This window comes from Argentina silus, assembly GCF_951799395.1.
Source record: "Argentina silus genome assembly, chromosome: 3".
Taxonomy (NCBI): Eukaryota; Metazoa; Chordata; class Actinopteri; order Argentiniformes; family Argentinidae; genus Argentina; species Argentina silus.
In genome coordinates this window covers 13,105,141-13,119,819 of record NC_139657.1, presented here as the reverse complement: position 1 = coordinate 13,119,819, position 14,679 = coordinate 13,105,141, and the positions used below count along the sequence as shown (strand labels likewise).

General features: G+C 42.8%; 3 protein-coding genes across 3 annotated transcripts in view; 1 reads left to right on the top strand and 2 right to left on the bottom strand.

Annotated features, from left to right (window-relative positions):
• shank3a (SH3 and multiple ankyrin repeat domains 3a) overlaps positions 1-1,202 on the top strand; it is a gene marked incomplete at both ends in the record, with an annotated part of 157,277 nt that extends 156,075 nt beyond the window's left edge. The window contains one exon of the mRNA XM_083666096.1: positions 638-1,202. Coding sequence (XP_083522222.1) covers positions 638-1,202 — 565 coding nt within the window. The remainder of the gene's footprint in view (positions 1-637) is intronic.
• A 5,784-nt stretch (positions 1,203-6,986) lies between these two features.
• On the bottom strand, positions 6,987-12,270 carry rabl2 (RAB, member of RAS oncogene family-like 2). The gene is made up of 8 exons (XM_083666218.1): positions 11,859-12,270; positions 11,614-11,643; positions 11,212-11,291; positions 10,323-10,402; positions 9,146-9,257; positions 8,950-9,047; positions 8,694-8,777; positions 6,987-8,563 (listed from the first exon to the last, which is right to left on the bottom strand). The coding sequence occupies exons 1-8, from the start codon at positions 11,963-11,965 to the stop codon at positions 8,480-8,482; spliced, it is 675 nt and encodes a 224-aa protein (XP_083522344.1). The 5' UTR covers positions 11,966-12,270; the 3' UTR covers positions 6,987-8,479.
• Positions 12,271-13,260: 990 nt separating this feature from the next.
• cimap1b (ciliary microtubule associated protein 1B) lies at positions 13,261-14,661 on the bottom strand (the record flags this gene model as incomplete). Its single annotated transcript, XM_083665798.1, has 6 exons — positions 13,261-13,353; positions 13,487-13,627; positions 13,751-13,872; positions 14,014-14,115; positions 14,217-14,420; positions 14,550-14,661. 6 exons carry the CDS (start codon positions 14,659-14,661, stop codon positions 13,261-13,263), a joined length of 774 nt encoding a protein of 257 aa, XP_083521924.1.
• Between the last annotated feature and the right edge of the window lie 18 nt (positions 14,662-14,679).

Genomic DNA, 14,679 nt, shown 5'->3' with positions numbered 1-14,679 from the left:
ACGCTGAAGAGGTGGAGTCTGAGAGGAATCTAGATAGACGGAAAGAAAGAGAGAGTGATGGACATGAAAAGAAGAACCGAAGTGATTGTTTCATCAAAGTGAGGATCGCTGTTACACCCTTGTTAGGGAAAAGTGCCACAGATCCTCAAAGCCCGCTTTTGAGATCTGACGCTAAAACTGAGATAGTATAATGATGATAATGTTATCATGTAGCAGACATTTCATCCGAAGTGACTAACAGCCACAGTCTTATTCAAACCTTACTGCCCCGGTGCTGCAAGCATCATGCTCCAGCCAAATTAATTGAAGCCCTTGAGTCTGCTGCCTTTGGTGTTGCTGTGAGTTTAATTAGCTTGCTCTGACTAACGGTCACTAACCCTGCAGCCTACACTGGTTGGCTCATTGATGTGATGGGATAAAAGGATCTGCAGTAGTAAAGATATCTCTTTTCACTTGTGAAACTGTTTAAAAACATGTTGATGTTGGTCTAATAACTTTCCAATTCTCTCTCTTTTTCTCTACATCTCATTCCTTGTCTCTTTAATTTTCTGTCTCTGTCTCTGTCTCTCTCTCTCTCTCTCTCTCTCTCTCTCTCTCTCTCTCTCTCTCTCTCTCTCTCTTCCTCTTTCTCTTCCAGACTTTTCAGCAGTCTAGGAGAGCTTCACACCATTTCCCAGAGAAGCTATGGCACCACCTACACCATCCGCCCAGGCAGCCGCTACCCTGTCACCCGCCGCACCCCCAGCCCAGGCTCAGGTTCCCCGGACCGGGGAGACCCTCTCGGACGACTCCCAGGCTTCGGCCTACCAATCTCCCCCACCACGCCTCCCCATACCATCCTCAAGTCCTCCAGCCTCAGCCTGCCCCACGAGCCCAAAGAGGTCCGCTTTGTGATGAGGAGTTCCAGCGCCCGCTCCCGCTCCCCATCCCCTTCCCCCTCTCACTCCCCTGGTCTCGGGTCACCGCTCCTTGCCCTCAGGCCCTTCCACCAGAAACCCCTTCACCTCTGGAACAAGTATGATGTTGGGGACTGGCTGGAGAGTATTAACCTGGGGGAGCACAGAGCAGGGTTCCAGGAGCATGAGATTGAGGGCTCTCACCTCCCAGCTCTGACCAAGGATGATTTTGCAGAGTTGGGGGTGACACGTGTCGGGCATCGCATGAACATCGAACGAGCGCTCAAACAGCTGCTGGAGAGCTGACCCCCGCCCTGAGATAGAGAGAGAGAAAGAGAGGGATGGAGGAAGGGAGAGAGAGATAGAGAAGTACAGTAAAGAGAGATAGGGTACAGAGAGAGAGAAAGAGTAATACCACTCCCCTTTTACACTGGCTTTCATGCGTTCTCCTTCTGTTGTTTTTAGAAGTTTAAGTTATTGTTTCTGTGTTCATAACCCGCTCTTAGCACTGCACTGAATTATAGGGGGAGGAATCAATAAGTCCCTCCCCTTTCCCCTGCCCTCGTCTGCCCACCCACCTCATGGCCAGCGACCCAATCAGATCAGTCCTCTGGTTGGGGCATGGTCTGTTCTTTGCAGAAGAGAATGTTGCATGAGCTCCAGTCAGAACGTTTTATTTGTGAAAGCTTGTGTGGCTCCCCTGATTACACCCGTGAGCTCTCCCACAGACCTCTCTACCTCTCATCCTCCCTCTCTTTCCCTCCAGTTCATTTGGCCTCTGAAGGCTTTTCCTGTTTGAGTAAAGGAGGAGTACCTCGTTCCAAACGGAAGGTTCAGTTGCCTTTCAAAATATTTCAACAATAACGAACACAACACAGGACTATGTACACACTACTGACACAGTAATGACACAGGCGTTTCTCCTCTCTACCTGCCGTTGTGTTTTACTGGAGACGTTTGAGTCCAGAGGCGGAGCTCCGTGTAGGAGACCACAGGAGATAAGTCCTCCGCCCTGGGACCCTCTCACGGATTGACTGTGCTATCTATTATATTTGGAGAATGTTTAACCAACACTAGTGGCTTTTTTCATAATCAAACATTTTGCTTTGGGTTTCCAAAGGGAATATTATAGATAGATATGATATATATGTATTTAAATAGCTTTGAGAAAAAATACAGAACGTTGCAAAGAAGAAATATAATGAATAAAAGAGCACCTGTCTCCTACTTCTAGGGCAGAGAGAAAACTTTGAATTTATTCCACCAATAATTTACTCGTTTCTACCAATTATATACATATATATATATATATATTTGAAAGAAAAAAGTATATAGATATATAAAAATGAAATTTTGTCATAAGTATACAACTTTACTAAACCTATATATGGTAATATATATAAAATCCATTGTTGATGAACTTTCCTTATATGGTCACCCTTTCCTGAACAGTAGCATGAGAAGTTGCATCACGTCTTGGAAAGAGAGTTTGTTTGTTTTTATTGTTTCACTTTCTTCCGGTCTTCCGTCATACCTAAGGGCATCCCATAATGTGAGGGCGTGACCCCCAGTTGAACTTTAGCTGATTCTAGTTGACCCCCCATCCCCCATCCCCCATCCCCCATGCCTGTTGCCTTGGCTACGGTCTATGGCAGCATCTCAATCGTCTAAAGTGGCTTCCTCTCCTCGTTTCCTTTCCTTTCCTGCATCCACACCGCTCTAAAAGAACTAGACAGATGAAAGCAAGTCAATCAGTGGATTGTTTTCACCTACCTTTCCACATGAGATCAGATAGGGGTGAGGAGGGGATTAGGAAAGGAGGTAACAGGGAAAGGAAGCCATCTCAAACTCAATCATCACTAATCAGGCCATCATAGAAAGGATGGAATCGTGGCACTTGATTGCTTGATTTATCTTGCCTGATGCAATGTAACCAATGGAATAGTCCTAAAGGGCAAACCCCGGCCACCAGGCTTAGTTTTTAACCACCTAATCAAACATAACCCTTACCATAATGTTATCCACTAAACTCTAATCATAAGTAAGTAAATAAATAAATAAGTATGAATTGCAAGAATAAATTGCCCATATACTGTACTCACCAGTTCTGATAATATTGCCACTTCCGTCCTTTCTTGCAGGGCAACCTAGTGATTACACCTCCCCCCACTCCTCTAAAGACCCCTGTTCCCTTGTTTCTGCTGGTGCTATTTAGCACACACACGCATACACACACACACACAGAGACACACACACATACACACACACAGTCCTTGCAGTAAGTCAGGTTTGGGAGATGGGATGTCTTTAGGAAGGTCTTTACAAAACAAAATCTACAATTGTATTCATGTGAGTAGCCACTCTGGAAGGTCAGAGACAGTGAGGGTTAATCATGCAACCACACTGTTAGATCCATCATTTTTCTCTGGGAGAAGACCAGGTTAACACTACTACTGTACCACTTAAACCTCTCCTGAACAGCAGCATCGAACCTTTATGCTCAGCTGAGATCCTTGGCAAGGAGCCATGCATCAGTCCGATCTATCTCTGTGAATTATTTTTTATGAGTTTGAAAAAGTGGGTGGTACATTTTAATGTTGGGTCAAGGTTGAAGGATTAGCGCTCACTGTCTCACTATAATCTCACTGATGATCTCACTCTGAGTCCAGTAAAATGCCCTCAGACTTATTTGGGCTTTTGGGTTTGTTTGTTTGTTTGTTTGTTGGTTTGTTTGTGTTGTACTTTTTGTTTAATTGTTTGTTGATTTTTTCCCCCTCGTGTACTGTAGGTGGATTTAGTAGCTTGTGGAATATGATACTTAGAAGCAGATTTTTTCTATTCACTCACCAAACGTGGATTTCAGAGTGAACATTAAGAGAACGAAAAACAACAAATATTCTATCCTCTCAAAAGTACTTACACTTGTAAATATGAACAAACTATTTGCTTTTTTTTATACTAATCACAAGCAATGTATATATGATAGTTTTCATATACATTTTTGAAAAACTAAAATATATATAGATCTATATATGAATGTTTGGCATATATGCATAGTTAACCACCTGTGGAAAAAGGTGTGAGGAGATTTTATTCTTTCTATGAACTCTTGAACTCTGAACTATGATCTAGGGGATGATTTGCACAAAACAAGGTGCTAGCATTAAAACCACCCATCGTCCAAGCGCAAGTGTGCATCTGGACACCCCGACTCTCTGTATAATCATCCATTTACACCATGCGTGTGTGGTGTGTGTGTGTGTGTGTGTGTGTGTGTGTGTGTGTGTGTGTGTGTGTGTGTGTGTGTGTGTGTGTGTGTGTGTCTGTGAGAGAGAGAGAGAGAGAGAGAGAGAGATGTAAAGGTCTAAATTCTTGAAGTAGTCCACTGTAGCCTTACTGTTATACCATCAAAGGAAATATACACACAAAGAAACAAACAGACACACACACACACACACACACACACACACACACACACACAAATACACACAAAGAAACAAACACACAGACACAAACATACAGACACAGACACAACACAGTGACTCCAGATCTAACATTGTAAAATCCTGTGTTATCTATTCTACAGTATTTGGTCTTAAACTTGGACAACATTTACTTTTAGCCTGAGAGAGAGAGAGAGAGAGAGAGAGAGAGAGAGAGAGAGAGAGGGAGAGAGAAAGAGAGAGAGAGAGAGAGAGAGAGAGAGGGAGAGAGTTATTGAGGTGTTGAGAGAAGACAACATCAGATAAGACTTCATGCTTTATTATTTTTCATTCCGCACGAGCCCCTGAAGCCCCTGTAACTCTGGTCTGGAGGCCCAATTTGTGGCTGGGTTTGAGCTGTGGCTTAAAGGGTAGGCACTGGTGCCCCCCCCCCCCCCCCCCCCTTCTCTACAAATCTCCCCACAACCAGATGCATTGGCGCATTCCACTCTGCGATATACTGTATATGGGCTGAACTCCTTTTTCCTTTTTCAGACTTTCAATTTCTGATGTTGGATATGCTACATGAGGTGATCATTGTTTTGATGAGGATGAACAAAAAGTTGGAACAAACATGTGCCAAAAAATAATTACACTTTTAACTGTATATTTTTCTTTTCCTTAGGACTACCTTAGTTACAACGTTCTTGAGCTGTTAGACTCAATAATATGGTGCCATCTCCTGGAAATCTTGAGAACTACAGACATTTGTTTAGATCCTCCACTGTATGTACAGCACCTTTTTAGGGTGGAAATACAGACATTTTTATGTTTTGTAAAGGAAAATATATAACCTGATAAATGACCTGATTTTATGAGCTTTGCATTAACATTTCTATTTCTATTTTGAGACAAGGTATCAAAATATTGCTTGGTTTAACTGTGATGAGGGTTGTTATACAGATTGTCTATCTGCTCATGAGAGATGCTGACATTGATTTGCTCACACACACGCACACACACACACACACACACACACACACACACACACACACACACACACACACACATGTACACACACACACACACACACACCGATGTTGAAGACATGTGCAGTTAAGACTCCAGTTGCTTTTCTGGTTAGAAAAAGAAACAGTACATTCATGGAGCCATAGTTGGATCCCTTTGTAAATTTCCCACAGAGACAGATGCAAAATGAAACTAGGAGAAAGAAAGGTGAAACAGACACATCATTCACAAAAATGAGTTTCTCTGTAGGGTCAACTTCATCTTATTTTCTAATCAACAAAGCACAATCTACATGGTGAGAGGGAGCGGTGTATACTTTTTTTTTTTTATCCACCGGGATCTGGTAACCCACTGGATCTAGTGATCTTATCATCATTAAAAGGGGTATTTCTTTCATTGTCGATTTTCTCCTTGTTTGCACTGTGAAGTTTCAAATGGTGGATCTATCACAGCCATGTCTCAGCCTTGCCTCGCAGATCTAAACTCCCCCGCCTCTGGACCCCCCTGAGTTATCACTGACCACCAACGTCAGCAGGCTCTGGTCAGCATGGACATCTCTGGCAGTGACTGGGTATTATGACTGTACTACATTTGTCTGTACATTTCTACTGTACGACTCCATATACAGACCATCAGTCCCTGTTTGAGTACTGTTCCAAAATCCATTCCTTAGAAAACACGATTCCATCGTCGATAGCAAGGGTGTGATAGCTTTCATCATCCAGTCAGGAGAGAGCAGGATGCAACAGGGTGCTGTAGGAGCTCTATGTAGGAAACTATGGCTGAAATACCAACCATCATCTAAAACATGGGAGACTGATAACTCACGGGTGAAATAGTAAGGTGGGGAAAATCCAGTGGAGCGCGTGTCTCAGTCAAATTGGATTTAAAGGTCGGTGGTGAACGTATGAAGGGTCCAGATCACTCACTGGAGTAGAGCAGTGGCGTTCACTTTGGTGCTATAGGTGTGTTTCTCCAGACCGTGTTAATCATGACCATTGGGGTCATGTCAGTATTAGAGGATGTAAAAACACTTCACAGAGCTTTGTATTCATAGCTTACTTAAGAGTGGATGCATGCTGTTCAACTGTGATAGGGGTCTGCTGCGCTTAATCAAAGATAGTCCTGTAGTTGTCAGGGAAAGTACTACTACTTAATACTTGCTTTCTCACTGGCATTTCAAATCCCAAACGAGTGGATATTGAATATCTTGGATGAAAACTCTTAATGAAAATGCACTAATATTGGAGGCAGTCCCACCCTCTTCAAAACGCACACACATCCTCCGCAACGTGTACAGTATCATTGGCTTTCCACCAACAGAAGCGTAGTCTTACTATTCTTTATATGGGAACAAATAGAGAGAAGGGGAGGAAGGGAGAGGTGAGGCAAGTCCACAGATGTTGCGACTGTGATACCTCCACCACAGAGATCTATGTTTGTTATATTATGTAATAAATTTATAATTAAAAAGATGAACTGTGTGTGCCCTCCTCTTATTGGTCTCACTACTGATGTTTAGTATGGTATGACTTCATAGTTTCCTGTCAGGAACAACACAATACACACAAAACTCATGTTTCAACATTATTTATTTTGTAGTTTATCGATACAAAATATGTTCATTTTTCAAGGGGAAAAGCACACAAGCAACCAAACGCAAAGCTTGCAGTGTCATGTTCATGTTTTTATTCACAGTACACAGGACATAGTGGACAATCTTACAGGTGAAGACAAGATTTGCTTGTACTTTCCTGTACGCATGACCTGTGGTATGACACCTGGATCAGTTATCTCAGGTAAGTGGTCCTTCGTTGAAGATACTGTACAGAGGTATCCTCAGTATTCCTGCAACATTTTCAATGAACTGTCTACTTATGCACTGAGCAATAACTGGAGTGAGATGAATTGTTGGTGAAATTTACTGCCATAACAGAATATTTCACAAAGCAAGATTACTAATGCTCTTTTCTCATACAGTACGAGGCTATATATATATATATATATATATATAGCCTCCTACTGTATGAGAAAAGAGCATATATATATTTTAATGAGCTGTATGGAGTTGTTTCAGAGAATGTATGACAGTTTATGAGCTCACTGATCCTGGTTCATGAATACCACCTGGTCTCAAGCACTGACGATTAAAAACACACCGACAACACACACTTTACAATACAGTCACTAATGGATCACATGGTTCATTCACTTTTTAAAAGACACTTAATATAAAAGCCCTGGCTTTACACTGTAGCATTTAGAGACGATAGCAGCCGGTAGATGTACTCCACTGTCACTGCACACTGGTTACATCACAGAGTGCAAAAGCTGATGAGTAGATAAAGGAGTAGCAAAGATAATTCACATTCACAGGTTAACTTTGCTTTTGTTCTCAAACACATGTACCAGAAGGGAGGGGAGGGGGGAGAGAGGGTGTGTGTGCGTGTGTGTGTGCGTGTGTGTGTGCATGTGTGTGTGTGCATGTGTGTGTGTGTGTGTGTGTGTGTGTGTGTGCGTGTGTGCGTGTTTGTCCCAAGTTACACCATACTTCACATTCTTATCTCTCCATTAATAATAAATTATCTGTTTCACACACATTCATGTGTCCTCAAGAAGGTGCTCACACCAAAAGATTTCCTCGTTCAAGCAGCTCTTGGACAGGTTCATACAGTAAGTCTGCGTCAGGGGACAACTTGTTGCAGCAGAGAGCAGGCTGAATCAGCCCCTCTGTGACAAACAGACATTGTAAGACTATCATGAGACTGTTCAAAAAAATGTTTCAACAGCCTTTCCAACGGCATTTTCAGCAGGGTAGGTTAGGGCTGCGAGTGATGGTCTGACTGCTGGTTGTACATCCAACTCTCCATTGGCAGACCAGAGTCCAAACACAGAGATGACTTATGACATGCCCATAGCATGAGGATAATGTAAGGAAACGTGTTGACAAGATGAGGATAACGTAAGAAGAACATGTCCATTTCCAATGGCATAGTCCAAGCACACAACGATGAGGAAAGCCCATCCACAGTGTCAGGATAACACAAGGGTCGGGGTATCCACAGCACCAGAGAGACGAGGATAACGTGTCCACAATGTTCTGAGAACGCATGGAGAAGGTGTCCCACAGTGTCAAACAGACTCAGGGCTCTCCGGCTTCAGTCCCTCCTCAGCTGCGTCGGATGACTCCTCCTTCTTCTGCTCCAGCTCAAAGTTCTGCGGGTGAGGGATGAGAGAATATCTAAGAACTCTACTTGTATGACGCTTTTTAGAACGACCCGCACATTTGTCACAAAGAGCAGAATCCTAACTGGAAATGTCTGCAAATCTCCAAGCTTTACTATACCTCCAGTTCTCGCATCACTTCATCCATGAAGTCTCTTGAGTTCTGCTTGTACGCTATCGCCATCTGGATTGTTTCTTTGAACATCTGGGAGATGTAAATCTTGTTGACTTAATTTAGAATCAGAATGTTTTGCCCTGTGTGTGTGTGTGTGTGTGTGTGTGTGTGTGTGTGTGTGTGTGTGCGTGTGCGTGTGTGCGTGTGTGTAAATAGAATATCACAGTAAAATAGAAAATAGTGTTTAGGAAGAGACACTCACCTTGACTACATTGGTCCCATCAGCAGCAGATACATAATAGATTGGGAGCCCCTGCTTCTTCGCAAAGTTAAAGTTCCTCTGTGTCACCTTCATGTCAGCTGCAGACAAGATAAAAACAAGACAAACACAACAATATGAATGTAATACTGACTGTTCTTTCTTTAGATTGTAAAGAAGGAAATAAAGGATGAGTTACCGTCTATCTTGTTGGCAACCACCACACATGGTATTTCAGGCCTGTACTCTCTCAGCTCTTGGTACCAGTTAGTCAGGTTCTTATATGTGATCTTCCTCTCGACATCAAATACCTTGGAAATACAATTGCAAATCAATAGATTTTTTTTCTTGATCAAATGTGTATTTTCATTAATAAGTATACTATACAAGACAAGACTAAACAACAAAGGAACATATCCAGACAGACAGTCGCATACCCCCCACCCCACAGGATTACATTTTTACATTTTTGACATTTAGCCGACGCTTTCATCCAAAGCGACTTACAACATGTATATTTGTCTAAAGTAAGTGAATCAGTCATACATCAGTCATCATAAGAAAACAAATCTACCCTAGGACTCAATCAGTCACAATGCTAGAAGAAGGATCTCACAAATTGGTAGGTTCCACTATACAGTAACAGCTTTATGTACAGTACCAGTCAAAGGTTTGGACACACCTTGCAAAGAGTGTGCAAAGCTGTCACCAAAGCAAAAGCTGGCTACTAAAATCTAAATTAGTAGAATCTAAAATATAAAACATATTCTGGTTTGTTTAACACTTTTTTGTTTACTACATAATTCCATATGTGTTCCTTCATAGTTTTGATGTCTTCAATATTAATCTACAATGTAGAAAATAATACAAAATAAAGAAAAAACATTGAATGAGAAGGTGTGTCCAAACTTTTGACTGGTACTGTATATGTACCAATGATTACAGCAAAATCAATTCAAGTAATGACTTGACACTATCAATTGCCTGAAATACAGCAGAAAAACTGTTTTCTTTCGCCCCATGTGTCCAAGCGGGCCAAGCTCCATCTGTACGACTTCAATAAACAAAAGCAACCACTGCTTCTGGAGCAGATGTGGAGGCTGCCATCGCACAGCTATCTGTTAAACCAGCTCACCCAATACAGCACTGCTACACTGTCAGGTTAAAAGCAGAGCCATCATTCAGCAATAAGACATATGGACCACAGGGGGGTATGTTTATCTTAATAATGCTGGATAAACATTAACAGTCAATAAAAGATTGAGTGCCATTCAGGAATATAAAATACAAAATCTCAGGCTTCCAAAAGCTCAGCCAGCTAGCGCCTTGTTCATTCGTGTGTCGTGTCCACATTTCAGAAAGTACTGAACTCTTACCATGATACATGCATGTGCTTTGTGGTAATATGAGGGATGCATGCTCTGAAATCTCTCCTGGCCAGCCGTATCCCAGAAGTCTGAGGGAAGAAACAAACACAGCTGAAACATGCTACCTCTGTGTCCATGGCAACCAGCTCACAGAAGAGCAGCTTGTGGATAAAAGCAATACACGACCAGTTTAGTATTCCATAGGCTAAAAAAACCTCAACCCATGCCAGCCAATTTTAGAAAGACAACATCGATGTCAATGAAGGGGTTAGCAGCAGCACAGCAAAAACTGACGACCATGGAGTGACAGTTGAAATATACACTCACTGAACACTTTATTAGGAACCCCTGTACACCTTCTCATGGTGGAGGTGGTGTAATGGTGTGGGGAATGTTTTCTTGGCACACTTTGGGCCCGTTAATACCAATCAATCATCGCTTGAATGCCACAGCCTATTTGAGTATTGTTGCTGACCATGTGCATCCCTTCATGGCCACAATTTACCCATCTTCTCATGGCTACTTCCAGCATGATAATGCACCATGTCGCAAAGCAAAAGTCGTCTCAAACTGAGGTCATGAACATGACAATGAGTTCAGTGTTCTTCAGTGGCCTTCCCTGTCACCGGATCTGAATCCAATAGAACACCTTTGGGATGTGGCAGAAAGAGAGATTCACAACATGAAAGTGCACCTGAAATCTGTAGGAATTGCATGATGCAATCATGTCATCATGGACCAGAATCTCAAAGGAATGTTTCCAACATCTTGTGGAATCAATGCCACGAAGAACTGAGGCTGTTTTGAGAGCAAAGGGAGGCCGTAACCAGTATTAGTATAGTGTTCCTAATAAAGTGTTCAGTGAGTGTACTTTACCCACTAATACTAACCCACTTACCCACTAATACAGTCTTGCCAGCTATGGTGGTTGTGTACTTGTAGAGAGTCAGTGCGTAGGTTGACAGCTGTTGAGGACGACTGGAGAACATGTTAAGGAACGCACAGAGCAAAAATGTGTTTGCATAGCTGGGCAACAGGTCTGCCTATCCCTGGTAAAAGAACACATATTCTAAAGCCTACAAGCCAAATTAATGATGTATGATGTACTGAACATAAGACATGTTACTTTCACCACACCTATACTTGCTGAATGAAGTCATATGACAGGGGAATGTCCTGTTGTGTTACATATACCTTGTTATGCCCTAGCATAGCACCCAAACATAGGCATGCTGGAATCATGTGACAGCGTCACTCAGTGTGAAATGTAGATCTCTATATGATTCTGGAAAAAGGATACTATCCATCCATCAGAAACCTCTCCATCAACCTGAAAGATAATAGACAGTGGTAAGCATCATCTGCTGCAGAAGTTATCACAAAAACAGCTATTTATACTGACTGAAATCACTGACATTTTAGTCAAGCTGCATAAAGCTGCATAAGAGTGTCTGTTTTCATATGATGCCTCCAGACTTCGTTCTATGTTCACTGACAGTCACTGACAAGCTCTTGATTAGACTTTCATTCTGATTGTTGACTTACTTTGATTTACCAACTGCGCTGTCGCCAAGGCAGATGATCTTGACTTGTTCGTCTGTGTCATATTTCTCTTGGTCCAGATCAGAGATGCCACTGGCGTCGCCAGCCATTCTCCCTTGTTATGATGAGACAACCGTTCGCTGGCTGCTATCAGCTGTGTCTCTCAACGGCTTACTGAGCGAGCTAGCTAGCGACGAACTCAAACTTATTATCAGATTAGCAGGCTAGCTCTTTAAGCTAACCTTAGCCACTACAGTATACGCTGCAATACCAACGCCAATCAAGAACGCGGAAACGCGGACATTTAACATACTATTACAATGATCATGTTCTCGTTTCGTTGCTTTATGTTCCGATAGTTAAAACATGATAGTCTACTTGTTGAATCCGGTGTAACTGCTAACATGATGCTTTTCCAAACAGCTGCCTAGTTTCTATGCAACGCATAGACGCTTGAAGGGCCCCTTGTGCCAAGGCTGTCCCTAGAATTGCCTGGTAAGAATTCCCATCCCATCCCTTCCTTTCTCATTTCATCCCATCCCTTTCTCATTTCAGGTGAGTTACCAACAAAGCGATGCAAATCTTACCGACAAACGTATGTGAATGGTACAAACTGAAAACATAATAATTTATAAACCATAGTCACCTTTGAGAATATATTTATTGATTATTAAAATTGAAAGGAGCATGTTACATCAAAGACAGTGAACATAAATCATATTTGGTTGTGAGAATCAGACATCGATAGATCAGTGTCAAACCAAATCTCTGATCGAACCCCTCCCTCTTTGGTACTGGAAGTAGGTAAGTCACCATAGTTGTAATACTGACAGTGGTCACACAAACCTTGCTTTGGCATGATATCAATCATGGAGTCAAGTTCACTTTGTTGCCTAATGCATTGCATCAACTAGACTAAAGATTAAATCAATAATGGGCCAAACTTTTTTTTCAAGATCACACAAATAAGTGACATGTAAAAGTAGAAGGTAGACCACAGATAGATATAGCAGAGTTTGTGCTTGTTGTTTTTTTTTCAATGTTACATATTCATAACGGTTGTATGCTTTCAGTTATCAAAATCACATTGAACCACAAATATGCAACATATATTGTATGAATATAATACAAATATAAAATAAACACTTTTTCTTCTTTCATTTTTTCTAATGACAGGCAAGTATGATTGTCAGTTTCGCTTGTCTTCTAGGCCAGCACAATTGGAAGTCCTATTGTAATGTGCATACAGCTGATATACAGAACAACCATCAAAGTAAGGCACAGAGGGCTAACTTCTTTCTTCAGTGCAGAGCAGTATTGATACTGCTATATTTATTTCCAGGTAAAAGGGATTGGGGAAGGAAAGGGAGGGGAGGGGAGGGGAGGGTAGGAGGGGGACAGGTTCTTATTCAGACACCTCCACAATGAGCGGAGCGATGAACTCTGAATGACGGATTCCAAAAGAGAAGCTTGGAGCCTTGATCCTTGTGAAGGTTACCTAGAAATAAGACACTGGCGGTTAGGTTAGGGTCTTTCACACCACAGAGATTGTTTCCAGATTAGAAAAAGAAGATAATTACTGCATATTATAATAGGAGTAATAGAAGATGAGATGAGATGAGATGACTTGCCTGCTCGGGGTGGTGAGCTCCAGGGCCTGGTTTTTTGGTGGTGTCTCCAGGCATGCTGTTGCGTCCTGTCATGCTGTAGTGGGGGGGCTTGTGCTTGTAGGTGCAGGGGTCCACCACTCTGTATGTCCCTGGGCCGGGGGTCTGTGGTCGATTGAGCACATTCAACATTTCAGTTCACACCACATCGATAAGAGAAACTGGATTCATAATATGATATGTGGGATTTTCATCTTGAAGTGACAGCCTTTGACGAGTGAGACTCACCTTCTGCAGGTCCTCATGGAAGCTGCCGATCTTGCTGCGGCCCCGGAGGGAGAAGTTGGGAGCGGAGGTTTTGTTGACAGTGGCTGGCCCTAGCACAGAGGGCAGCATGTAGGCAGCAGGACCTGAGAGGACAAGGGAGGAAAAATCGCATTCTGTCAGTCAACAAAGAAAATTCAGTCACTGAACATTCTACGACTTCCTATCTGTCAGTCTACATGAACAATTGAAAGCTGCAGTGACGGAATATCGATGGAGAGTGTTACCTGGTGTTTGGTCGTTACGGAATCCTTTGCTCCTAGCAGACAGAGAGTAGGCAGGAGCAGAATAGTAGGCAGACTTCCCTGACCTCTCAGGGGAGTAGCGGCCTAGAACACGAAACATACGATCAAAATACGAGTAAAATATTCATGAATAGTTGGTGAGACTTTTCCTTTTAGACTTTGAGACTTTTGACTTTATTACTGACCAGGTCCAGGGGTCTGGAAGAGCAGAGGGTCTTTAGGGCGGCTATAGAGTGAGTATGCGGGGGTCCCGTCCCGCCCTATCCTGGTGATGTTGGAGGGGACCAGGTAACCTGGCCCAGGGGAGCAGTCAGAGCTGAACTGGCGATGGCGCGTTCCGAAACTGAACGCCGCCCCTTTGAGCTTCCTGGGATCGTGGTAATTTATACCTGTGAGGAGAGACAAAGAGAACACATTACAGAAGATGAGGAAGAGAATGGATGCATTTTGCTTGTGTATACAGTCTCCTCAGCGTCATTACTGTCTCTCAGCAGAGTGTTATGTAGGTAGAGTTTTACCTGTGGCCCCTGGCAAGGCGTACTTGGGTCCAGGGCTGCTGTAGAGGGCTGCGATGGGGCCTCTGGGCTTGTGGGGCCTCCAAGAGCCAACCCAAACATCAGTACCTGACATGATTAGTCTGAGGGAGAA

What these genes read in the sequence shown, in the direction of transcription:
- rabl2 (XM_083666218.1), bottom strand. Translation starts at nt 11,965, where the DNA reads ATGGCTGGCGACGCCAGTGGCATCTCTGATCTGGACCAAGAGAAATAT. An exon ending in AGCGCAGTTGGTAAATCAAA is followed by an intron (nt 11,644 to 11,858) that starts GTAAGTCAACAA and finishes ATTATCTTTCAG; the next exon opens with GTTGATGGAGAGGTTTCTGA. An exon ending in ATGGGACCAATGTAGTCAAG is followed by an intron (nt 8,778 to 8,949) that starts GTGAGTGTCTCT and finishes TACATCTCCCAG; the next exon opens with ATGTTCAAAGAAACAATCCA.